Genomic DNA, 27,509 nt, shown 5'->3' with positions numbered 1-27,509 from the left:
ACCTGTATAGAATTGTGATATATACAATATCTGCATGGAATCTTCAAGTGCTGATTGTGCAGTTACTTTATAACCTGTGTTGCATCATAGATAAGAAGTCCACGGCAGTTTATACCTTACTCAGTAAAGAATCATGCAAGGTTGTCTTGGATAATTAAATTACTCTTTCCTATTCTTCCCGACCCACTGAGTTTTATTTCCTTTTTTTCTCTGTTTTGTCTTTTCATAGCATATGTAAGTTAAATGAGGAAAGGATAAAACAGAAAAGAAAGAAATAAGACTCAGCATACCAAGAGTAGTGCAGACTAAGACCTTAAATCCAAGTACACTGTAAAATACTCTGGATAAGTCTGGTAGTTACTTCCTTGCAACCTATCAAATAGCATTCTTGTTGTGAGGATATAGTAGCAGTAAGTTCCCATGAACTCTTTAGAAGGAAGATGGTTTTTCATGTAAGAAACAATAACACGAATGTTTTGAATTTCACGTAAGAATAATAGCATATATACATAATGTATAACATTACTTGTTTTTAGTTTGATATACCAAAGTGTCAGAGAATAATGTGTTGTTTAACCTATTTCAAAGGTAGAATAACCCCTATTATATTTCAGTATTTATTATTGGTTTTATTTCAGATAGGAAAGGAACATTCAGGCCTAAAGGCTGTGACTGAGATTCTGCAAGACATTCAGTATAAGGTAAAATATCTTCAATATACAATTGGGGATCAGGGACTTAATGTGATCTGAATTTGTGCATGGAATGTATAGCAGTCATTTATTTAATTTACTTATACTTCTCTTTTCTCCTCAACTAAATATTCAAAATATTGAAATATCAATTGCAATTCTATATTATTTTGTGATTTTTAATACACATTTGACATTAACATTGATTAATAAAAAAGAGAAACATCTTTATAATCAAGACAAGAGGCAGCTAAAATGTAAACTTTAATTTGATAACAATGAAAATATGCTTAATTTGCAAATATGCTTCCAGTTTAGAAGCCATAAACAACTTTAGAGATTTTAATGTTTTTAGTGTTTTAATGTTTTTACTGTTTTTATTGTTTTAAACTGTTTTTAGGATTTTAATTGTAATATATGTTTTTGAATTTTGAGCCGCCCAAAGTCATTTACTATAGAAATCAATCAATCAATCAAACAAACAAACAAACAAAGCTAAAAATCTATAAGCGCTCCAAAATAGGGACCTGCTTTTACAGGTGTAGTAAAAATAAGCTATCTCACAATTCCCAATTCCAGTTTACCATGAACATGTCTGTTTTACCTGGATTTAACTTTAATTTGTTCTGTGTCTTCTAGTTATTATTGAACTTAGGCAATTATATATGGTAGTAGCATTGTTGGATTTGGATTCTAAAATTCTATAGGCCTACTGATGATACCCCTTCCAAAAGCCTGGATGACCCTAGCCCCACCCCAAATAATCTTGAACAGAAGGGAAGCAAAATGAAATCATATGGCTCATCATACCTCAGTATCAACATACCTTCAGAGCTTGGCTTGAGAGAAAGGAATAGAACTCTTGCAAAATAATGACCTCAAAGATCAATCTTTCCAGACAGTCCAAAACTATACAGTTCGTGAATAGTCTTCTACTATAGCCCTGTGTAGGAATTTTAGATACTGAACCTGCAGTAAACATTTACAGTAGGGAAGATTTTCCAGACACTTTGTAATTATATTGGTTTCCATGTTGCTAGAATTGGATTATGTGAAACATTTAATTGTATGTTTTGAAGATTCTACATTTGTAGTATCCAAACAGTCCTCTCTAGATCAAGTCATTATTTTCAATTAAGAGTATTTCAATTTTCAATCAAATTTCAATCATTTCGATATTGTCAGAGATTGATAGATATCCTAAGGGTAATCAAGTCCATCCTGAACATGTGACATTTTGAACGAACCTACCTTCCTTCCTTCCTTCCTTCCTTCCTCCCTTTTAAAGTACTGCAGAAATTACAATTCACTTTTCCCTAAATTCACAACTTTTTTTGTTTAAAAACTAAGAACAATCTGGATTCTATTAACTTTTCAGGGCAACTCCAAGACAATACCTTGCTTCAATCCTAACACATTATTACCAGGTGAGTACTTTTCTTTGTGCCACAATTTTTTTGTGAACACTAAACACTTGCTTTTTAGTTTTGTTAATAGCTAGAGTCTAAAAATGGGATATGAATCAAATTAAACTGCTGTCAAGTTATCAACTTTGACCAACAGTTTTGACTTAACTGAATTGTTAACAAATATAGCTCTGAACACAAAACACTTCAGCGTTCTGTAATAATCTAGTTATACTGTATATTGGGGCTGCAGCTTCAGCTAGTCATTCTCAGAGTAGCAATTCATTCTCATTAAGAGATCATCAGGATGGGAATACTGGTATAGCCCATTATAACAAAAGTCTTGAGGAAAACATTATGTGTGGAATACTCAGCAGGTAACATTTCTACTCTTCACAGAATTGAATCATAGTTTTCAAAATATTTGTCCTTGTATTACATCAAAGTATAATATCAATAGAATTCAGGCAGGTAATATCACAGTTGGCAATTATATATATAATAGCTTCACAGTACATTTATTGTGTCCATATTCTGGAATTAATTTTTTTAGGTTGGAAATATAGTAAGTTACTGTTCTTTTTATAGACATATGAAATTGTTATGAATGGAATGTATGAGGGTTTGTTTTGTTTTGTTTTTTGCCCAGGACTACTTAGCAGAATGTAATTGAGGTTCTGAGTTTTACACTTATATTATCCATGCACCATAACTAAGAAATACATGCTTACAGAGAACTAACTGGACTTGCAGGACATTGTGAGGTCTTGGGACTCTTCCTTTGTCATTGTCCAAGTATTGTTGATATTTAAATAAATATGTATTTCTTAACACAATAAATAGTTGAGCACACAAGGTTTCATTAATTAAAAATCATAAATCTCAAATAATATAGGTAAACCTGTTGTAATAGAAAGGTTTGCTGTTTGGAGAAATTACAAAACATCATAATATCCATAAACATTATTTACCATTATTAAAATTAAGAAAAAAAGACATAAAAGAGGTACTTAACTGAAACATAAATCTCCTTATTAGTCATCTAATACCTAGACAGGTAGTATTTTTGAGTGATTCTTTTCTTCATTTCCAAGGACACAGATTTGAGAAATCTGTGACTATAATGGCACATTCTTGGGGCAATGTATCCAGGGGTGAAATGCTACCAGTTCACACCGGTTTGGGCGAACCGGTAGTAAAAAAAAGCTACCATTTCGTCTGAACTGGTATTTCCGACAATCAGCTGGGCCACGTGATTTATATTTGCTAGAAAGCAGGAAATCCTGTTTTCTAGTGAATCTAAATGGCGCAACACAGCTGTTCTCTCCCCCCCTCACTGTTCTACTTACCTTCAAAGGGCTCCTTTTTCTATGCGAAGCCCGTGTTTGGTGCACACTGTGCATGCGCGCACACGCAGCATGTGTTTGGCGTGCACTGTGCATGTGCAGGCAGCGAACCAGTGGCAACCCATGGAGGATTTCACCACTGAATGTATCAATAGATTTCCTTGTAATTAATCCACTTTAAGGTGATGAACATGATGGATGCCATTATGGATAGAATAGATAGAATTATGAGCAAATTCAACTGGGATAAAATAAAGAGTCGCAAAGGAATTAAATCTGATAAAGTCAATGGATTCCATCAATCTCTATATAAATCTGGATCCAGTTTGGTTCTTTTGAACTTTAATTAACTTATCGTGTATGTGTTATGGAATGTTGAGAGAGAATAAAATAGTTAGAAAAGAACACAAACATTTCATGAATTTTGGTTATTTTACAAGTTTTCAGCAATGATGATGATGATGATGATGATGATGATAATAATAATAATAATATCTATGTGATTATGGATGCAATAGTGATACCCATTGTTATCGCGGCACTTGGTACCATGTCCAAGAATTTTATAAAATACATCAAAAAATTGCAGCTTCCTGCAATAACATCAGCAGAACTGCAAAAAACTGTGCTACTCGGAACATTGTACATTTTAAGAAGATACTTGGTTGATACCTAGGATGCTGGCAGCAACTCGTATCAACCATTAGTGCCTGTCAGTGGTATTTGTGATATCTTTTTAAATGTTCAGTTAACTGTGTTTCATGGTTAATGAATGATGATGATGATGATGATGATGATGATGATGATGATAATAATAATGGAGATGAACAATGGAAACCTCTTGAAAACAATGAGATTGAAAGCAGAATATCAAAAGGGAACAAAAGAAGCCTATGCACAGTCAATAGGACTGTGAAGGAAAGGCAGATACAAAATGGAGCTGGTTGAGATCAGGGAGAAAGAAGAAAGAAACTGGAGGCTTCATTTTGGCTGCTCAAGAACAAGCCTTTCAAAAAATTTCACAGACTGATTATCTACAACGTCATGATCAAGTTGCCAAAATCATACATTGCAAGCTTTGCCAGAAGTTTGGGTTTGAATGTAGTAAAAATCACTGGGAACACCAAGTTGACAAAGTTCTTGAAAATGAACAGGTGGAAGTTCCTGTGGAACTTTTGGATCCAAACAGACAAACTTCTGGCCCAAAATATGCCTGACATCACTATTGTGGAAAAGAAATAAAATTTATTGCTATCGCAATACCAGATGATGCACGAATTGAAGAGAAACAGCTACAAAAAATTACGAAATATTGTGATTTCCACATTGAAGTTGAGTGACTGAGGAGGAAGAAATCAATGGTTGTTCCAACAGTCATAGGAGCCCTTAGAGCAGGGGTATCAAACTCGTATTGTCATGGCAGCATCACATGATGTATTGTGATTTTTTTCTATTTGCTAAACTGGGCATGGGTGTGGCCAGCGCATCCAGCCCACAGGCTGCGAGTTTGACAGCCCTGCCTTAGAGCAATGCCCAAAAGATTGCCTTGATACATTGACATTTTGAACTTATTAGCGCTGAATATTTTGACTTTGCAAAGAACTATCTATATACTCAGACGTTACCTTAAAGGCTCTTAGGTCCTTGATTGGTACTTGAACTCTTAAGTTTTTACCACTCCCAGGCTATGAATCGAATTGAAGATTAAATCTTAAATAATAATAATATTGAACAGCACCTAATGTCTGATGTTCCTTTGGATTTAAATAACATATTTTCTTCTTAAAGCTACACGATAGATGGTAAAATTGGCCGACAAATTCCAACCCTAGTTTTCATCTGACATTAAACTTTTTAAACATCTTTTCTAATTTCTACAGTAGCACCAATATTCAGATTAATCTGCACAATTGTTTGATCTGTAGCTTATAACAATCACCTTCTTCCTCTTTGACCTTCATCATTATTTGTTTGTAATGGAAGAATACCTTCATCTGTTTTTAAATTTTGTCCCTGTAGTTTAAGTACATTAGATAATTGCATGACAGTGTTTTTCAACCAAACATGGTAAAGTTTTATACATATTTACTTAGTAATAGATTTCAGTAGGAATTAGATAACTATTTACATGTGAATAAGCTCTATTGAACATGGTAGGAACTTCAAGAACATATGCAAAAGAAAAATGGTTAAGAAGAAAAGGTCAGCAGCATTAAATTTGTACACTTGTTTAGGATTATTCTTAAAAGAAAGAAGACGATTAAAACTGAAGCTGTTAGTAGAGGGTTGGAAATGAAAGCTATAAAACATCATAAAATCCAATTTGCACAAATATCATACATCCGTGTCTTGAGTTCAGTGCAATAGGTGAAGTTTGGATTTCACTATTTCAGAGATTTTTCTTGTTAGACGTTCATATGAGCCAAGGTGGTACAGTGGTTAGAGTGCAGTACTGCAGCTACTTCAGCTGACTGCTAGTTCAGCAGATCAGCGGATCAAATCTCATTGGCTCAAGGTTGACTCAGCCTTCCATCCTTCCGAGGTGGGTAAAATGAGGACCCAGATTGTTGGGGGCAATATGCTATTTAGTATACTGTCTTTGGTGTAAGCCGTCCAGAGTCCTTGGAGAGTGGGCGGCATAGAAATATGACTAATGAAATAAAATAAAATAAATATGGATGTCCACAAATTGGAGGTACCAAACTAGAGGAAGCATTGTGGTTGCTCTGCTTTCTGTTTGAAATGTTTCTAATGGAAAGGATTGCTTTTATAAGAACTATCCTTGGAAGCATATCACCTTGTTTTCTGTTGCATTCTGCTAGAAAATCAGTTTACACCAACCTCTCTATGCTGCAAGATGATCTAGGGATCAAATCCTGCAGGTTGCCTTTTATGAGATACATCCTAGAGACTCTGTTTGAACAGCTGTAGGTTGCATGCAGTAAAATGATTTCATTTCTTCAAGTATGTTTACATTATTGCTTTCAAACCAAGGTATTCATTCAATTTCAGATCCACTGCTAAGAGACTATTGGGTGTATGAAGGCTCTCTCACGGTCCCACCCTGCAGTGAAGGTGTTACGTGGATCTTATTTAGATATCCTTTAACTGTATCCCAAATTCAGGTAATAGTTGTTCTTATGACCACAGCCTGAAATTCTCAGTGAAAGGTTACAGCATGCAAATATATTGCAAGGCATTATACTTGCTTTTTCCTGGAAATCTCATTAAATTGACCAGTTTATGGCTTTTAAAATAAAGGTTAAATCATTTGTGTTATTAAAATGGAAAGGTCAGAAACGAAGAACTGTTGTTACCATTTTGTTCGTGTATTATAAAAATAAAAACGTACTATGAAAGAAAAACAGAAAAGTAGAGGGGAAAAGAGAAATAAATAAATAAATGCTCAGCAGTTTTCTTTAAAAAAAAACCTTTATGCTTGTTTCCCTTAAAATAAACACTAGCAGAAGTTTGAACAGATGTGCAAAATAACCTTATTTGTGTACTGGGCACTTAATGCAATACTATCCAGTAGCTGCTGGCTAGTTTTGCTCTCCAGAGCCATTTCAACCAGTGCCAGCATGTTCCATAGCGGACACAGAACTCATGTGAGTCTAGGCAACAATTACATGCAAGTCTCTCTTCATGAGAAACTTTGGTTTCTGCCTCTCTGGAAGGACTTTTTTTTTTTATTGACTGATATTTTCTCACTAGCATGACACAGTAATTCTAGAATAATTTTTCTCTTTTTTTTCTGATTTGCTTTTTCTCTCCCATGTTCCAAAAATAAAAGACTGAAACACACTCAAGAAGCTATCTTCATGCATTTCTGATATTTTAATATCCTTTTCCTATTTGAAATGTAACTCCCCATCTCAACTGCAGGGTGAACAATCTGGAGCCCTCCATTATGAATCGAAATAATTTCTGGCTAGAGTTCCATTAGATTTGTTTTCCAAAATTTTAAAAAATCTGATCATAAAGAACTTAAATCTTTATTCAGAATGTCAGGTCCTGCTGAAAAAGAAGATATGTTTCAATAGTACACTATATCTAACATTGAATTAATAAATGTATTTTAGTCCTTTTCCTTCACTTTGGGTTTAAAAACTTCATCCATATAAAGGAAAACTACTAAACTGAAAACAAATTCCCTAAAGAAATCATTTGCTTACATTGTCCCAGTGATTCATTTTAAAAGCATATTGTTCTGTGGAAGAGAAGTTTTCCCTGCTTCTCATAAACCCTTTCTTTATTTTTCTGTTTTTAAAAGGTCAATTTTTTCCTGGTTTTTCAAAATTGGGTTATCTCCTTGTGAAATATAAGGGTCATGTTATGATTAAGCAAGAATAGATTATCAAAGCTTAGTCTTCAGTTAGAATAGCCAGGTGGCTTTGATGTAGTTGGTTCATTTCAGCCTTGTAATCATGTCATAAAACAAAGGAATAGAAACCTGTTGAAATGTTGGCACATTGCCAAGTTCATAATGGATTTTCCCTCCATTTCTATTTTAATCCAATTTCTGTTTGAAACGATCACTAGTTTCATACAGTAAAGTCTGTAATACCTCAAAAGCCTTCCTTAGAATGTTCCAAAAGATGATAAGAAATTGTAAATTTTAATGTGAGAAGAAATGAATTAATGCATGGGGAGTATCTGATAACTTTCTTTAATTTATTTTAGTTAATTTTAATTTAGTTTAAATATATTCTTGGTTACATGTTTTTTTTAAAGCTTTGTATGTCATAACAATTGAAATGGTGGGATCAGTGGTGGGTTACCCCTGGTTCAGACCGGTTCGCAAGAACCAGTAGTAAAACCGGTGAGAGGCTCTGCCTCCTGCCCCGGATATCATCATAGGCGATCTGCGCATGCGTAGAAGCGATCCCATTGCGAACCAGTAGTCAAGGTAAGTAGAACCCAGCCCTGGGTGGGATGTATGTTAAAGAGAGGAAAAATAAATAGAATTTTAAAAAATCTATATCTTTTAACAGCATAAGTACTAATCGAGGGAGTCAAATGTCCATTTCCTTGTTTTATTAGATAGAAGAGTTTCGAGGACTGAGGAATCATATTAAAGGAGCGGAGCTCCTAGAAGGTTGCGATGGAAATTTAGGAGATAATTTCAGACCAACACAGCCACTTAATGACAGAGTCATAAGGGCTGCTTTCCAGTAATAGAGACAAATAATTAAAAAAAGAAAAATAAATAAAATCAAAATATAGGTAAGTGAAAAATGAAAATACTGACTTGTATAAAATACGACTTCTGTGCTAACTTCAGCATAATTTCCATTAAAGATATATTCATTTCTTTTGGAGAAGTGGAAGTGTATAATATCTGTACATTGTGTTTTGACCAGATTTTTAATGTGATATGAAGTCATTTTTAGAGTCAAAGAATCACAGAGCTGAAAGGGACATTTATGCCTTAAATCCAATCTTGCACTGTGCAACAAGTCTTAATATAGGATCCCCTGGCAAATAACAATTTGGCCCCTTTGTTGTAGCATATCCAGTGAAAAGGAGCTCATCTCCTCTTTGACTAATTGTTTCCATTTTTGTCAACAAATTGTTCTTACTATTACAATTTTTTCCCTAATCTTTATATTTCTGAATATTTTTTCCAATATTAGGAAAATATTTCTTAATATTTCTTAATATTTTACTTTAATTTAAATCCATTATTCTGTGTTCTGTACTTTGGAATGGCAGAAAATAAACCTTAATCTTTGTTGGATGCTCTTTTCAGACATTGAGGAATGGTGTCATGTTCCAGGACCTGCCAGTAGTCGTCTCTTCTCAAATTTCTAATTATTGTTGTTGATAACTTTTAGAGCAGGTCCTTATAATGTAGCATATACAGATAATTCTAGAATTAGCAACCATCACTTAACAACTGCTGTGTTCACTTAAAAACCATGATTCGCTTATCAGCTATTGTGATATATCCTAACAATGATGACAAAAAATGGTAAAATCAAATCTGGTCACTTGACTTATGACCGCAATGACTTAAAACAAGAAATTTACTCCCAATTGTGGTCATATGTTGAGGACTACTTGTAACTACAAATCTAAAAGTAATGAATTTTATTGTTTAACAGGATCACATAACATTAACTATCTCAGGATTTTAAGGTTTGGGGTTTGGAGAAATAAAATAATCCTTATAGCGTATTTAGCTGGAAGCTAGGAGGTTAAGAAAATTGTTTTATGGTGGCAGGGCTATCAGCTCAATGAATTGCCCTGTGCCCAATTTTATGATGGACCAAGCAGCAGAATCTCAAATTGCAATGATAATAATTAGTCTACAAAATGTTGGTCTTATAAATGGTATCATAATTCATATAGTTTTTATTCTCATAATGGACAAAATAAAGGGGGTGGCTAAATTATTAAATTCTACAAGATCCCTTTCCTTAATCTTGTTTCTTCAGCAGTTCTGGGTGCAACAAGACAAGATGGTAGAGCTCCATTTTTTATATTCTGTTCAAAGCAACTTCAGGAAATGCATTGGGAGCACAATACTGAGAAAGATGAAAAGTAATGTTTTTCCCATTGCACCATTTTTAAATGTAAATCCTCTCAGTTGTTGCTCTTTGTTTTATTAGGGAATAAATGTTTTTCAGTGTTTCCCCTAATGAGGGAAATAGTGCTGGAAATAGGGAAAACTGCCACATAGGAAAATTTGAAGGGAAAGTTTTAAATCTTTTATTCCGGCAAAGTGTCAGTTCAATATGGGATGTTCAATAGTTGATTTTGAAATAAATAATAAAGCTGATTTTGGATCGCCAACATATCATTTTGCTTGTTTTTGTCTGAGAAGAAATGAAGGTTACATTGGCTGCAATTTTTAAAATAACTTGCAATTTTAGAAGCTAATAATAGAACTGAACATGGAATATATTAATATTCATGGAAGGGGATATTCAGTTAGAAATTGTAGAATATAAATGTCAAGTTTTTCATATTATTTTATCCCACACTGGTTCAAATATTTAACCTTATATCAAACTGTATTTAGTGATTATGCATTATTTTGTATTTTGGATGCACACCACAAACATGCTAGACAAAATTACAGACTAATGGAGTTTATGCTGTATTTGCCTCTATCTATGGTTGCAAATTAGTCTAAGAATTCATTTGGACATTGTACTAAGCCATAACAAAGCAGTAAAGCTAGTGCATGACATTCAAATCATGCTCTTCGCTTACTTTCCTAGAGATAGCTAACCACAAATGGATTTGCATCTGTACCTTGCTAACTGTATTGCACAAACCATGAACTCTAACTTACAACTTTGGCTTGTTCAAGTAGGAATTTTAATTGCACAATGAACACAGTGAAAAATATAATAACCATGTTATACTATGTTCTTTTTCATCTCCCAGATCCTTGATTCTGATCTGAGCCAGTTGATCTTGTCTGAAGATTTTGTGGTCTTTGGACCTGCCTAAAAGCTATTAAAAAGAGTCACCCTAGAATTCTTTCTGAATAATGGATCACATTGCTGGATACTTTCCTGAAGATACTGAACTGAATTTTCCTAGCAAGGAGTATGAACTCCTCTTTCAACTGACATATTGACTTAATATGATTTGCTTCAGTAGAGATGGCGGAAGATGTAATGTGGAGCCATTCATCAATTACACAGGACAAGGATATAATCTTGAAGACTGTTTCTTTTTATCTAAAGGCTGACAGTAGTTTTGAGACTACATTGTCATTTAAGAGCTTACATAATTTTAGGTTTATATTGGAATAAAGATCTGTGATATTGCCCAAGGTTTTGTGGAGCTCACTTTTTTTTAACCTTGATTCTCATTCTACTACTTGCTTGTTGGCATCTATAGTTTTCCAACTGCTTCAAGTCAATTCCAATATTCTGCATTGATTGAATGTATATTCACTTGGTGTAGGACTGCTTGTGACTGAGTGTAGTATATGTGTACTTTAATGTTGTTTTATGAAAACTGAATTTAATGGCTTCCTATAAAGGAGAAGTGATTGAATCTATTTCTGTTACGAGCCCTTTTATGTTCTGTCCTAGGAAGCAAAGCACCTAACAGTGGAACTGAAGATAATTTGATGTGTCCAGTGACAAATAGCAGGGGAATGACTTCATCCTGGGAGTGCTATGACGATTGTGTTCGTCACATTGACACAAATTGTCACATAAAGGCGCAATGTGAGAAAAATATTTTGTTACTCTGTTAGTAATTGATGGTTGTAGAATCTGTTGTGTTAAATCACTCATTCTTAAAACACTTCAAAGTGTTTTAATACTTAATTCCCTTTTTACCTTCCACCCAAAATAAGATATTTAGGACACTCATATTTATGTTGTGATATGTGATATGGATAAAAGATGAAAAGGGATACTTCAAAGGACTTAAATTTACAGAGTACCTTCTTTTAAATATGTATGTATTTTCATGCTTGTATCATTCTGACACAATATAAATTATTCACAGTAATAACTTATCACAATAACACACAGAGGAGTTTGCAGATTGCAGTTACTGAACATGCACTTACACATGAGTGTTTGATATAGCTTATAAAAGAAAGCATACCCGTGAAGAATTTATGAGAAAGAATGAAATATTCAATTATTTTCTGTTTGTTTTCTGGATCTAAAATAGTTCCTTCTTCTTTAAAGACTGCCCTGAAAAGAAAGACTAATTTAGCAGAGGGATTTATTCTTTAAGAAAACAATAAAAAGTTGAACTCAGAAACTTCTTGAATAAAGAAGAGTAGAGATTAATCTAGGGTTCCTGATTAATTCAAAGATTGGCAGAGGAATTAAAAATTTTGTCCAATAAAGAAACGAACCTGGAAAATAGAACTAAAGATGCAAGAGAGCAGGATGGGGAGAAAAATTTCCAGAAATAAATTTGCAGTTGCAGTTAGTCCTGATTTAACAGCAGTAATGGGGACTGGAATTTAATAAGAGCCTTGGTGGTGCAGTGGACTAAAGTGCTGTTAAGTAGCACTTAGCTGCCAGCTGCCTGCAATTACTGCAAGTTCAAATCTCACCAGGCTCAAGGTTGACTCAGCCTTCCATCCTTCCGAGGTAAAATGAGGACCCGGATTGTGAGGGCAATAAGCTGACTTTGTATAAAAAAAAACACCGCTTGGGGGGAGGGGGGGGCGAAAGTCCTACTAAGCAGGTATATACAAAAGTATGAAGGCTATTGCTTAGCACATTGTAAGCCGCCCTGAGTCTCCGGAGAAGGGCGGCATATAAATCAAACCAATAAATAAATAAATAAACAAATAAACAAATAAATAAATTTCCACTGCTAAGCAATGCACTTATAATATGTGACATCATAAGACTGCATTGCTTAGTGATGGCAATTCTGACCGTCCCTATTGCTATTGTTAAATGAGGATCATGGGTGGTGAAGTGACAAGGCTGAGTGGCTCACAAGCTGGCCAGAAGGTGGTTGGTGTGGTGCATTGCAAGCATGGTCATGTAGGGCGTGGCTACTGCCAAGTGTGGAAAACCCAGGTGATTGCCGTGGCACAACAGAAGTGTGTGTGTGTGTGTGTGGGGAACTCTTGCCTGAGACAGGACTGTGCACACTTGGCTCATACTTTGTAGCTGGGCTCTGCAGGAGAAAAAGTAGTGAGAGTGGTACTGACTTACAGGAGTGACTTATGACCATTGACTTTGCTTGTAGAAGCCGGCAGGGAAGATTGCAACTGTTTGTGTGAGCCAGTTGTTAGCAGCCCAAATTGTAATCACATGATGGAGAGAGGTCAACCAGAACTTTGGGGACCAGTCATAAGTACCATTTGTTCAGCACCATCGTAACTTTGAATGGTTGCTGAATGAGTAGTTGTTAATTGAAGCAACAAAAAAGTCACTGTGGAGAACTGCAATGCATTGACACCAGAGGCATTAAATGGAAAGAAATGGAAACTTCTGCAGTGAAGAGTGTTGGTATAACTGAATAAACTTCTCCTCTATCATATTTTATTTGCTATTTGTTTGGGGAGGAATTTTGAAGCAACTTCTGAAAACCTCTGGTCTTCTCTTGCAAATGACATTTTTAATATACTGATTCTATGGGGCAGAATAATGGGACAGATTAGCATGACAGAAACACCACCTTTTCTTGATATGTATCAATATCAGTATATGTACAAAAGTGAGGAACTTAATTATGCTGCCAGGATTTTCATTATGGATAGGTGTGGACTTCAACTCCCAGAATTCCCCAGCCAGTATGGCATTCAGATTCAGATTCAGAATCAGAATAGAACTGTAAGGGACCTTCTAATCCAGCCTCCTGCTGGTAGGAGATCCTCTACCATTTCAGACAAGTGACTGTCCAGTCTCTTCTTCTTCTTTTTTTTTTAATTTGATTTATATGCCGCCCTTCTCCGGAGACTCAGGGCGGCTTACAGTGCGTTAAGCAATAGCCTTCATCCTTTTGTATATTTATACAAAGTCAGCTTATTGCCCCCACAACTGGGTCCTCACTTTACCTACCTTAGAAAGGATGGAAGGCTGAGTCAACCTTGAGCCTGGCAAGATTCGATCTTACTTTAATTGCAGACAGCTGGTGTTAAATTACAGTGCTTCTGTCTGTTGAGCTAAACCAGGCTTCTTAAAAACCTACAGTGAAGTATCCACAACGGGGGTGTCAAACTCACGAGGTGTTGTCACGTGATGTATCACAATTCCCCTCCCTTTGTTAAACCAGGAGAGAGTGTGGCCAGCACATGATGTATCCATCCCACAGGCCATGAGTTTGACACCCCTGATCTACAACATCTGAAGGCAAGCTGTTCCACTGGTTAATTGTCCTCACTGTTAGGAAGTTTCTCCTCAATTCCAGGTTGCTTCTCTCTTTGATTAGTTTCCATTCATCGTTTCTTGTCCTGGCCTCTGGCATTTTGGGAAATAAATTGACCCCCTCCTCTTTGTGGCAGCCTCTCCAATACAGGAATAGTGCTATCATGTCCCCCTAGTCCTTCTTTTCTCTAGACTAGCCAAACCCAAATCCTGCAACTGTTCATATGTTTTTGTCTCCAGGCCTTTAATCATCTTAGTTGTTCTTTGCACTTTTTCCAAAGTCTCAACATCTTTTTTATAACGTGGTAACCAAACCTGGGTGTAATATTCTAGGTGTAGTCTTACTAAGGCTTTATAAAGCGGTACTAATACTGCTTTATAAGTTGAAATTTAGTTATGAGTTGAAATCCAGATCTCTTAAAGTTGTGAAATTTGAAAAACAGTGCCTTAGACTGTAAGGTAAAGTTAATGAAATATTTGAATGCTATTTTACACCAGCCTAGTAGAACTGTAGGGGGCTCTCTGAAGGTGAGAAGTGGAGAGACTTCTGAAGAATTGAAGAAGCTTTTTAGATGAGAAGGGAAAACTTTTCCAAAAACCCCCCCCAAGAAAATCCAGTTGCCTTTTGGAAAAATCTCCTTTGGGTGAATTTATACACTAGTTTGCTCTCTGTCAAATATTTTTTACTTGGTATTGGTGTATAGATTAACTTTTTCCAACCAGCTGACAATTATGTTATAACTCAGATTTGCTGATATATTTTAGTTAGAGCTTTTACATATTCTTCTTCTGTTGCTTGCCATATTTCTGCAGAAATTCTATCTATTCCTGTAGCTTTTTGACTTGGCACTAACTGGAGTGCTGATCTAACTTTATATTTTAGTACCAGAGATTCTTGTAAAAAGGGAATATCTTTTAAGGTAGCTTAGATATTAATACTTCTGCCATACAGAATTTCAGCATATGCCTTCCATCTTTCTTAGATACTCTTTAATCAATTATTATCTGTCTACTGCTGTTCTTTTACATATCAATTCAAAATTGGAGCCTCTTTCTGAGTTCAGAGATCTTTGGAAGGCTTTCCTTGTTTTTTCTGTCTCTTTTAATTTTTGATGCCTTTACAGATGTCATTGTAATTTCTAACAGTTCTCTGAAATTCTTTGTTAAGTTCCTTTCCTAGATCTTTGTCTTTCTTGGGTTTCTCTTCTAGGCAATTTCCATCATTTATTCTTGGTCTTTGGCAGTCTCTTTTCTAATTCTTCATTAACAACTTCTTTGATTTCTTTCTGGTTTTCTTCTAGTTCTCGATCAATGAGGTTCAGGAATTCCAAGTGATTCTTGGTATTTTTCTTGAAAATGGTGGGTATAAGATCAAGAATATATCATGCCCAATTCTAACCATGTATCATTCTAAGCCTCATCAAATGAAAAAAGTGTATAATATAAAAATCATCAGATATGAACTAAAGAAGCAAGTTTACTAGAATAAGAATACCAAAAAGAAAAAAGCCAATATGATTTCAAATGTAAAAGCAATATGTTAGCCTGCTGCACTTATATAACTAAAAAAGAAAATGTGACTACTCCCTAAAATGTTATTTTTTATATGTTAATACAGTCAGAGATTAATTTTTAAGGAAGACTAAAGGAACATACATTGATGTAATAAATTTTAAATTAGGCCAAGTAATTTGTATTACTTCATGTTCTATATATCTATACTACTTTTAATAAAATTCATTTTTTATGAATACTTTACAGGCAAGTTTCATTTCTTTAATACTGAGAATATATTTCTTATATCATTTCAATTTCATTTAGTTTTATTTTGGAAGGAGTAGTCAGCTTGAACAAGTATATAATGTTTAAATACAATTATGGACTAATTAGCTACTCAATCATTCTTACATAACACCAGGGACTGGCAAGAAATAATGGAGTTATTGTACACAAGTATATAAGAGAGCTGTGTTAATTAGTTTAGTGCTAATTGAGGCCCAGAAAGTATATGCTTGTCCTAAGAGATTTTAGCAAAAGCCATTATAATTGCAGTGTTGCAGCTTAACTTTTTATATCTTGACATGGAACTTGCACACTAGGCCGTGTTCTAAATTAAGTGATATATTTCTGTTTTCTTACCATACTTAATATGGTTACTTACCATAGTTAATATTTTCTCAGAACTTTGTTCATTGCTTTCTGGCATTAAAGTTCTTCTACAATCAATAGTCAAATAATGTGCCTTTTACTCACATTAAAAAAAGTGATGATTTAAAAAGCACAATAATATAAGTGATCAGAAATTTGCAGAATAGGAATTAATACAGAAACTCAGTCATGTTTAGAAGATACAAAGGACAAATATCATCCCATCCATCCCATCCCATCCCATCCAACTACAGGCATGGTCAAACAGACAGTGAAAACATGTGTGTTGTCGAATGACAATGAAGTCTTTATAAAATCTTAATAAAATGTGTGCAGAGTTTTGCTTCACTGGACTACATTCATTTTACCAAATGGAAAACTGGTGAGACTGAAAAACTAGTAATTTGATCAAGAAACCAAATCTTTCATGGTAGAGAGAAGGCACCTGTGAGATTTTTGGTATTTTACAGGAATTGTTTACTTCCTAATAGTCCAATCTTTAATTTAAAAACTGTTTTGAAAATGGCTGCCCTGAAGAGTTACTGCCAAAGGGTGTATGTACATTTTAGAAAATGTTGCTTTTTAGCCTAATGGTAACCTGACTTCATGTGGGTATGTGTCAGAGACGAAAGTAAGTTCCTGCTTTTTGCAGATTTCCTTATCACACTCATCCTATTTGCCCTCTTGCTATCATCTCTGTCAATCTTCTCATCCAGTTCATATAAATCTTCCTTATCTAAGTTTTAGATATGTGCACAATTTCTCTGCTGCATGCTGCCACTCTGTCTTCTTCCTGCTAGTGTTTTTCTTCATTCAGTTTCCCTGCGTTATTGTTCTCCATCCTCACCTTTTTCCCATACTCTACTTCTTTCTGCATGTGTTGTTTCACCCTTCTTCATCCTCATCCCACCTTCTCTGCATTTACTTTCCTCTCTGTCCTCAGCCATCGAAATTAGTGGTTGTCCAGAGCCATAGAATTGGACCACATTGTGCTCCTGGGCAATGATTTCATGGGGCTGCTATTGATGGCAACTGGAAATTTAGAATTAAGCCCAACTGATTCTTCCCAGTAACAATAGACTGCAGAATATTTTTAGGGCTGAAATGAAAATGATCAATAGTTTGTGTTATGATAAAAAATTAGGTATTCAAAGGGAAAAATTAAATACAAGAAAAGAATACTAGAATACTAGGATCACATTTAACTTTCACTTACAGAAGTGGCTTAATGATATTAAAATTAAGACAGCCAGTCTAGAGACCAACTCCTACACTGAATTTCTATGACTTTTACTTGGATATCAATAAATACATAAAGTAGTCTGAATGTTTTCTTGGTGTGTGTATACAGAAGTCCTTATTCCACATATAGTTTCCTTGAGCAAAAACAGTACAAGGAAAAATAATTATTGTTAAAATAGATCAATGTAATCTATAAAGCATAAGATTGACCTAGGAAGTTGTTGAGGAAATCTGGGTGACAATATATTAAAGATAAAGTTTGAGGAATGTGGGGACCTGATGACTCTCAGCATTATTACACGAACTAAATGAATAATCTCCAGTGGAAATCTTGCACAATACTTCACTTTTTAATCCCAGGCACAGAACTCACTTTTCCAATTTTATATAAAAGATTTCAGTGATATGAACATATCCATAACAATTCTATATTCCATTCAAAATGTAGTTGTTTCACTTTTCTGTTCCTCTTCAAAATGGAGACTTGAGATTGCACTTGGAAAGATGACCTGGAATAAAAATCGCTAACCGAAGAAGAAATTCTGTAAATTCCCAAATGAAAAGGTTCCACTACAAAAGTCAGGAATACATGAAAATCTGTTCATATGAGTTCTACCGCATTTCCATCTGTAGATTTTCTTCTGACTTACACTGTTGTGAGACAGGGCCATCAGATCTGCCATGCCACAGAAGAATCTATGTCAAACCTTCTATCCTGCTGTCATGAAACTCTTTTCAGTCTTCACTGTCTCCCTGCCTGGACATAAACAGTCTTTCAAACTCACTATGGAATTTCACTAACATAATTGTTCCATTCTCTTCTCAGAGAGGGGGAAGACAATGCTGCCACAGTGCCCTTGAATGAGAAATGGAAACGCTGGAGGCTCCTGCTTTGCTTTCCTCACAAAGCCTGCTTTGTCTGCCTTCAGCTAATTCAGGAATGATAGACAGCTGTGACAGTTGGCCTGTCTACATGGTCCAGTGAAATTCTGGGAATGAGCTTTATGTTACAACATGAAAACACATTAAACTGTCCAACATGCTTTCTTAACTTTTTATTGCTCACGAGGCTCTGGTTTTGTCCAGGACTCCTGTGTTATGGCCTATACTTTTCAGCATGTTTGATAGAAAAATAATGAACACAAGCAGGTATATCAGATGTATCAGTTACTTTTTTAAATAGCAGTTTTGAATGTTCAAATCACCTCTATTTCTCAGAGCATGTAAATAAAAAATATGGCTCATGAATATCTTATGAAGAAAATAAGTTATTATTTTTACAAATAAAAAGAGGCTATTTTACCAAAAGGTAGACATGTTCTAATGACATATCTAGAAGACAAATATGCTATTTCAATTAATTTTTCCTGGCAATTGCAGTTACCCAATATTGTGAACCTAAAAACCTAATGGTTGACCCTTTGGATTTCTGTAGCTGTCTTGCAAAACTCAAAAGAGAGGACTTTACAATTCAAGCTTTATCTCATTATAATTTTTCCTATATCAGGAGCTAGAAAAAAAATTGCACAGGTATCCTTCCCCATATTTCTATAAATTGACAGTCCAATCTTATGAGGCTGAGGCTGATGTTGTTGTGGCTGCCATTTTTAGAAATATGAGATCCAGAAACCATGGCTTGTACAAAAGACATACACTACAACCAAAGCAACTCAAGAACTTGGTTTGAATGTCATTGTCTCTTTGTAAGTCTTTCCTTCCCCATTAACCATCTTTTCTTCTCTTCATTTTAGCAGTATATTTATCATGAAAGCTGGGCCCTCTATCATCATTGCTATACTACTCTATTGTAAAATATGACTGAGACATAGACCATCCCTACTGAGAAGCAAGATTAATGAGAAAGAAAATGATGTATAAAGCCAAAAAACCTAGATAAAGTGATCAATCTGTTTTTCTTAAGGGGAATTCTTAAGAGAATTTACTTAGAAAAAAAGGACCCCATTACTCATTTCATCTCAGTATGCTTTCAATAGCTTGAGAACTTTGTTGGGCTAAATGCAATATTCAAATCAAGTCTGCATTATATTCCCCCCCCCCAGTTTCTATAGTTATTATGAACTATAATCCAGGACATTTAAAAAAATCTGTGCCTTCATAAATGCAAACAATATACTGAAGGTTACTGAAGGGTTATACACAGGGGTGAAATGCTCCTGGTTCAGACCGGATCGCCTGATCCGGTAGCGATGGAGGTGGATGGTTCGGAAAACCGGTAGCAAAAATCCCTGCCCCCCCATACCCAGCTGAGCTGCACAATCATCAGAGGCTTTTTTTTTACTTTTAAAAGCATTTTTTCTACAACCTCTTTGGCCGAAAAAATGCTTTTAAAAGTAAAAAAAAAAAGCTTCTGATGATCGCGCGGCTCAGCTGGGATCCTCAAAGGCTTTTAAAAGCCTCTGAGGATCCCAGCTGCCTGATTGGCAGAGGCTTTTTTTCTTTTAAATGCGTCTGATGATCAAGCTGAGTTGCCTGATCAGCAGAGGCTTTTTTCCTTTTAAATGCCTCTGCCGATCAGGCAACTCAGCTTGGATCGGCTTTTAAAAGAAAAAAAGCCTCTGGCGATCAGGCAACTCAGCTGGGATCATCAGAGCCTTTTGAAAGTATTTTTTTTACAACCTCTTCGCCAAAGAGGTTGTAGAAAAAATGGTTTTAAAAGTTAAAAAATAAAATAAAATTGGCCACGCCCACCCAGTCACATTATCACCCCCCACCAAGCCACGCCCACAGAACCAGTAGTAACAAATTTTAGATTTCACCACTGGTTACACAGTGTCAAGGGCAGAGTGAAGGCTAAGTCCCTGCTGGTTGAGGTTATTTGGTTATATGTTGTTTTGGGAACCATTCATGATTCTATTTCTGTTTTTCAAAAATTTTAATTGAAAGCTGCCCAGAGTTGTTGGAGTTATGCATTGTTTAAATGTATATAGAATGAAAATAAAAGTAAATAAAATGAAAAGTGGCTGCATTGGTGGTGTGATCAAGGGTGGGTGGGTGGTTTATTTGATTTTCTGGGAAGTACAATGGTGACATTGGACTATTTCCTCTGGCCTCTCAAGATACTCCCTGCAATTGCAGTTTCATTTCTTTCTTTCTTTTTTCGTAGACAGATCCATTCCTAGGTAAGCCTGGCTTGCAAATACCCGCTTCTTTTCTTATCAGCAGAGATAGTACCAGCATTTAAGCCTCAAATTTATTTATTTATTTTTCAAATTAGAAGCATTTTTTTAAAAAAAATAAAGAGATGTACGGGCACTAAGGGAAAGTCTGCAGGTCCACTGAGGCCCACAGGATGACCTTAGGGAAGTTGCTGTGGTCATTTTTAAGTAAACATCCCACTTTAAAAAACACATAAAATCAGGTTTGATAGATTTATTGCAAACCTGAGGAATCTTTGTTCATTTATTTATACGCAGAAGAAAATTAAATGAACACTTATTTTATAGTTTTTTTTTTTAAAAAAATCTGTTATTTTAAATGAATTCTAGTATCCTGAAAAGTTTTAATTTGGTGATTGGGATATGAATGCACCGTCTGGGCCACATTAAACTGGACTAATTATGCCCCTGATTCAGAGGGAAAGATTCATAGTTATCCTGGGGCTCTTTGTGGTTGCACATGACAAAGTTGGCTCCAGAGCTGGACCAAAGAGCTCAGGGATTATGCCTGGGTAACATTTAATGATAGAAATAGTGAATTTGAAGTTTTCTGCCCCTTTAGGAATCTCAGTATCATTAAAATGCTGAAGGATAGAGCTACCACCCTTTCCCCAGTTTACTTTATAGCTTTGGAGATTACAGTGCTAAAGTAATAACAGAAACAGAAACACAGGAAAAGAGCACAGGAAAGGAAATAAATGGTTTCTTTAAAAGGGAGACATTACGTCATTTGCTCAGCAACTCATTCCCCCTTTCACAGCCAAAATACTATAGGCAGTCCTAGATAAGAAACTTGTTTTATTTGGAGAACAAATATATCTCAGATTCTAGAAGAAAACTGGCTATGCTATTGCTTGTGCCTGATTCATTGATCTATGACAACCTTTTTTAACCTGTTGTTTTCTAAGTTTATTGCCCTTGGAGCCCCTCTTATTTAGGGTAGGCATGCCTTGTCCTTTTGATATAAGAATTTGTAAGGTGAAGTAGGTGAAGAGAAGCATAATTGTCTATTTGGGTGCAAGGAATTCTAGAGAGGTATGGTTTCATGCCTTCCCCCTATATTTGACTCATTACTGTTTGCCTATCAGAAGAACCGCTCTATAGAGGATGCACTTTCCTGTGTGCTTTATCTTAGCTTGGCGCATCTGGAGGAGAAGAATACTCATCTACGAATATTGTTTGTTCATTTTAGATTTGTGTTCAACACAATCATTCCTCAGCATTGGTGAACAAACTGGGCCTATTAGGTTTAATACTGCTTGATGTAATTGGATCAGAGGTGAGTTTCAGCAGGTTCTGACCAGTTCTGGAGAACCGGTAGTAGAAATTTTGAGTAGTTCGGAGAACCGGTAGTAAAAATTCTGACTGGCCCTGCCCCCGTCTATTCTCTGCCTCCCGAGTCCCAGCTGATTCTGCATTAGCAGTCCATGAGTACTGTTCTTTGGGGAGAATTTTTTTCAAATACTGTATAATGGAAACTATTTGAAAGGGAAGGTTAACAATCTTCCTATGCAAATATGCAATTGTTTTGTACTGTTTGGAATCTTGTTTGTCATGAACTACTCAATTCGTTCAACCTTTTTGCCACTTTCTCTGGACTGACATCCAAATATTTTGCATTGTAGCTCCCTGCATTCTATCAGTAAAGGACATTGTAGTCCCTAAGTACCTAAAGGATAGCAGGAACAGTATCTTGAACTAATAATTTGTGTTTGAGGATGTTCACAAGTTTGGAAGAGAGTTGAAGAGGAAGAAGGACCAGGAAACAGTATAATATAAATCCGTTGTCTAGATCAGGGGTGTCAAACTAGCGGCCCATGAGCCGGATGGATCATGTGCAGGCCATACCCACCCCAGCTCCGCGAATGGGAAAAAGGTTGCAAAACATCACGTGATGGCAACATGACGTGGCGAGTTTGACACTCGTGGTCTAGATAATGTTGAATCCTTTATTTTTCTTTTAGAAGTGGGAAGAATAACGAAGCATACTGTAGTATATTACAAGTTACAATAGCTTTAAAAATAATTTTTGATGATGCTTTCTATACAACTCTGAAGTCCAAAAGTGTATATTTGTAAAAGATATTTCTTTAGTTTTCTTTTCCTACATCTAATTATTCATGCCAAATTTTAAATGAATCAACTTCCAGCTGATAAGCTACTTCAAATTCACAGGAATTCTAACTCCACCCCAGCTGAAACAAAGAGATTAATGATTAGTTCCTGATTCTGTTTGGCAACTTTCATTTATGGAGCCCAAGAGACTAATCAGAGTTTAACAGGAGGTCACAAAACAATACATTTAATTACATGAACAATTAGCTATAGCTATAATTAACCGCATGAAAAATTGTGCATATCTCTGTCGGTGTTACCACATTATACAACATAAGTGATGCATTGATTGAGTGAGCCAATACTGAGGCTGGATGTGAAGACTGAGAGACATGGGAATCTTTCTATTTGTTCCTTGGACATTTTTAAAACTGCCTTTGCAAGTGTAATGTATCAGAGGAAGAATATTTATGCCATATAAGTGTCTGATTCAAATCCCCCTACTGTGCTGCAACCATGACAAAGGGAATAAAAGAGAGTGATAGCCAAGACAATCAGCTGCTTGAGATAGGAAGAGAACTTGGTGTTTTTCTTTAGCTCCTTTCTTAGGAATCAGCAGAAGTACAACACATCTTTCAGACAACTAACATCATTCCAAGAGATCCTCAGAGCAGGCACTACAGCTGGTTATATGTCTACTTGTACAAATAGCACAGCCACCTCAGTATGCATGTCTCAAAAGCCCCTCTTACACACATTTATCTGGCACTATAGAGCTATTGAGGAGGTGATATATGATATTCACTATAGAGTGAAATGAGGAAGTGATATGCTGCCTGAAAAAGCCAAGGGAAATCATCAAAACCATAAAAAAGAACAAGTTAGAATATTTTGGACATGTGATGTGACACCCGGAAAAATACGGCATACTTCATTTAATCCTCCAAGGAAAGATTGAAGGCAAATGAGGTCCAGGCAGAAGAAGAACATCATGGCTTCAAAATCTAAGGGACTAATACTAACAGCATTTTTTCATGTGGCTGTTGATAAAAATAGGATGGCCAACATGATCACCAATGTCCGATGATGGATATGGCACAAGAAGAAGAAAATAGAGCTATTCAGTATAGATGCAACCAAACAGTGAATCAAGACGCAAAGGGTGGGGTGGAGATGGGATCCAGTTTACTATTTGTCTCTTTTACTCCCCTACAAGTCTTTACTGATCTCATTCAAAAAGGACACCAACAATGATAAGCAGTGTGGTCTTCAAACTTCTCATTTGCTTGAGAACTTTCAGTTTATTTTTTCCTGAAATAATATACATCATAACTCTTTGAAGTTTAGCATAAATGTTGGTTTAGAATTATTCTTACTTCTTCAAAATAATATTGTAATACTAATGTTAGAAGCCCACATATGTATTGTTGAGATATCGTCTCAATTAATGAAAAATATTTAATTCTTTCCAAATCAATATGTGAACTAAATCAAATGGAGCTCTAATTCAGTGTTCGTACATCTTCAATTTTTTAATGTAGTTTTTAAATCCAAAAATGCAGATTAAAAAAAATACATTCAGGAAAAAATAATATTGCTTTAAATTAAGAGAAACTACATTTGCTTGTATATTTGCAGTTTTTTTGTAAGCTTCCCCCATCAATAGACTGGGAATTCAACAGCAAGGTAATAATAGTGCAAATATAGGGACAATCCACACAAACCAATAATCAAAAACAACCCTCAAATCCTCCCCACAAATTATCAATAGAATTTGTGTATGCTAATCAAGGCTGCATACAAAATGTGCATATGATGATAAATGGAGTCCCTGCGGATTATACTCTGCTAGTTATTGCTGACTTTAGGGGTGTGTGTGCTCATCTCCGTTTCAAGGCCATTGAGCCAGTGCTATCTGAAGACATTCCTACAGTCTTGTGGCCAGTATGATGTCATGGAGTACTGTTAACTTTCCACTGAAGTGGTACCTATTTATCTACTCACATTTGCATGATTTCGAACTGATAAGTGGGTAGGAGCAGGAGTGAGAATGGGAGTTTACCAATAGTGGGTTTCAAATTTTTTTACTACCAGTTCTGTGGGTGTGGTTTGGTGGGTATGGCATGGCTTGGTGGGTGAGGCTTGGTGGGCGTGGCAGAGGAAGGATACTGCAAAATCTTCATTCCCTCCCCAATCCAGGGGAAGGTTACTGCAAAATCCCCATTTCCTCTCAATTGGGAGGCAGAGAATCGATGGGGGCAGGGCCAGTCAGAATTTTTACTACCGGTTCTCTGAACTACTCAAAATTTCCGCTACCGGTTCTCCAGAACTGGTCAGAACCTGCTGAAATCCACCTCTGGAGCTCACCCTGTTGAGTGGTGCTCAGGTCTCAACCCTGGCTGTCATCTTTCTACTGTGCCTCCCAATGATATGATGATGATAACCAAACTTAAATGAATATTGGATTTTTGCAGACTATTGAATATAAATAGAATAGAATAGAAATAGAATAAAAGGAATATAAGATTGCAAAGAATGAAGCCGATCAAAACCAAAACTGATACTCATCTCTGGATCCAGGGAGCATGATCAGTTTCTGTAGGAACACCATATTAATTTTACTTTGCTCCATTACCATTCCAAAATTACTATTGTTCAATTATTTGAATTCAGAATGTTATAGGTCAGTGATGGCTAACCTTTTTACCATCGCGTGCCAGGAGAGGGGGGGTGGGGGAGGGTCGCACGCGCACGTGCCCACCCGCATGCGTGCGCAACCCCTCCCCCTCCCCCCCGCTCCTGGCACATGATGGCCTGGTAGTCCCGTTTTTCTTTCTTACCTGGTTCCAGATCCTCTCGAAAGGCGAAAACAGCCTTTCCCACTCCCTTGGAGGCCCTACGGAGGCTGAAAGGGCCCATTTCCCAACTCTCAGTGGGAAGGAAGTGACATTTTTTGCTGTCCCCAGCCTCCAGAACTTCTCTAGGAGTCTGTAGGAGCCTCTCTAGGAGTCTGTAGGAGCCTCTCTAGGAGTCTGTAGGAGCCTCTCTAGGAGTCTCTGGAGGCTGGGGACAGGAAAAAATGTCACTTCCTGTCCCACCGGGAGTCGGGAAATGGGCCCTTTCAGCCTCTGTAGGGCCTCCAAGGGGGTGGGAATGGCTGTTTTCGCCCTTCCCAGATAAATAGAAAGGATCTGGAGCCAGGTAAGAAAGAAAAATGGGCCTTCCCCACCCACCCACCCCTGGCCCTCCAGAGGCAGGAAACAGCCTGTTTCCCTACTTCTGGTGGGCCCAGAAGGCCCGAGAATCAGCTGGCCGGCGCGCGCATGCACCCCAGAGCTGAGCTGGCGTGCCACCTGTGGCACGCATGCCATAGGTTCGCCATCACGGTTATAGGTGATAATTATAATACTTTACATACCATATAATTTTTTATCTTTTCATTCAATTCTTTATAGATAGTGATATATTATAATGAAGTATACTTTTTGTTTTCACATTGAAATAATAACCCATGTTGACGAATTAGTTATTCTCCCATTAGAGTGAAAACCTTATAATTAGTTGAAGCACATTTGTTAAACTTAATGTTAACAGTTAATAACTAGTATTTCCTCAGAACTGCTTTGTGTTCTCTTTGAGGTTTTAAATGCAGTTAATCAAATTCTAGTTTCATTTCTCCTCTGTCTTTTTTAAACCATTGCTTAAAACCTTTTTAAAGATAGCATAAATATTTTGTATACAGGGTTATACCTCAATCATATTTTGTTTTGGTATACACTATTTATCTAGGCAGTTTTTTAAATGGGGAAAATGGCATTGGCAGTAACCAGTCACGTTAGAAAGACAATTTTATGAGAAATTAATGAAATATGGATACTTCCATATGTAATATCCTGGCATTCTTAAATTAGCTCTTGCTTGCATGGTCACATACCAGAGATATCTATGGTGTGTTCATGTTTGTTCATATGTATATGTTTTCATGTGTTAAAAAACTCAAGATGGCAGCTGTGACTATGTAATCATAGCATTGCCCTTTTATGTGAGCTGTACATGCAATACATGTTAAATAATGATAAGTGTCAGACACACAAAAAAGATTCACACAGGAAAATTCAATTAAACTGATTACTAAAAGCCTGTGGACAGGAATCTTCTCAACTAATGGTCAGAGCTAAATAAGGAGTGGGGGTGGGGGTTGGACTCAACTAACAGTCAGGCTGTTAGGGTATTGGACTTTGTTCATTTGTGGCTATATAAGTACTCCTCAACTTACAACCTGTTGATTTAGTGACTGTTTGAAGTTACAATGGCACTGAAAAAAGTGACTTATGACCATTTTTCACATTTATGACCGTTGCAGCATCCCCATGGTCATATGATAAATATTGGTAACTGACTCATATTTATGATGGTTGCAGTGTCCAAGGGTTTTGTGATCACCTTTTGTGACCATTTGACAAGCAAAGTCAATGGGGAAAACACATTCACTTAACAATCATGTTACCAACTTAACAACTGCAGTGATTCACTTAACAACTTTGGCACGAAAGGTCATAAAATGGGCAAAAATCACTCAACTATCTCGCTTAGCAACAAAAATTTTGGACTCAATTTTGATTGTAAG

At 36.1% G+C, this 27,509-nt stretch overlaps 1 protein-coding gene across 2 annotated transcripts in view; it reads left to right on the top strand.

Moving 5' to 3' along the window:
• The window catches only part of CA8 (carbonic anhydrase 8 (inactive)), a 45,008-nt gene extending 33,541 nt beyond the window's left edge, over positions 1-11,467 (top strand). For both annotated transcript variants that reach the window (XM_087890605.1, XM_087890604.1), the window contains 5 exons: positions 639-701; positions 2,071-2,119; positions 6,457-6,569; positions 8,488-8,670; positions 10,843-11,467. In XM_087890605.1, the coding sequence (XP_087746731.1) occupies positions 639-701; positions 2,071-2,119; positions 6,457-6,569; positions 8,488-8,622 (360 nt within the window). In that variant the 3' untranslated portion in view covers positions 8,623-8,670; positions 10,843-11,467. The remainder of the gene's footprint in view (positions 1-638; positions 702-2,070; positions 2,120-6,456; positions 6,570-8,487; positions 8,671-10,842) is intronic.
• The last annotated feature ends 16,042 nt before the right edge of the window (positions 11,468-27,509 follow it).

This window comes from Pantherophis guttatus, chromosome 3, assembly GCF_059756535.1.
Source record: "Pantherophis guttatus breed Tessera chromosome 3, ASM5975653v1, whole genome shotgun sequence".
Classification (NCBI taxonomy): domain Eukaryota; kingdom Metazoa; phylum Chordata; class Lepidosauria; order Squamata; family Colubridae; genus Pantherophis; species Pantherophis guttatus.
The sequence above is the reverse complement of the archived record's forward strand: the minus strand, read 5'-3'. Positions and strand labels throughout refer to the sequence as shown.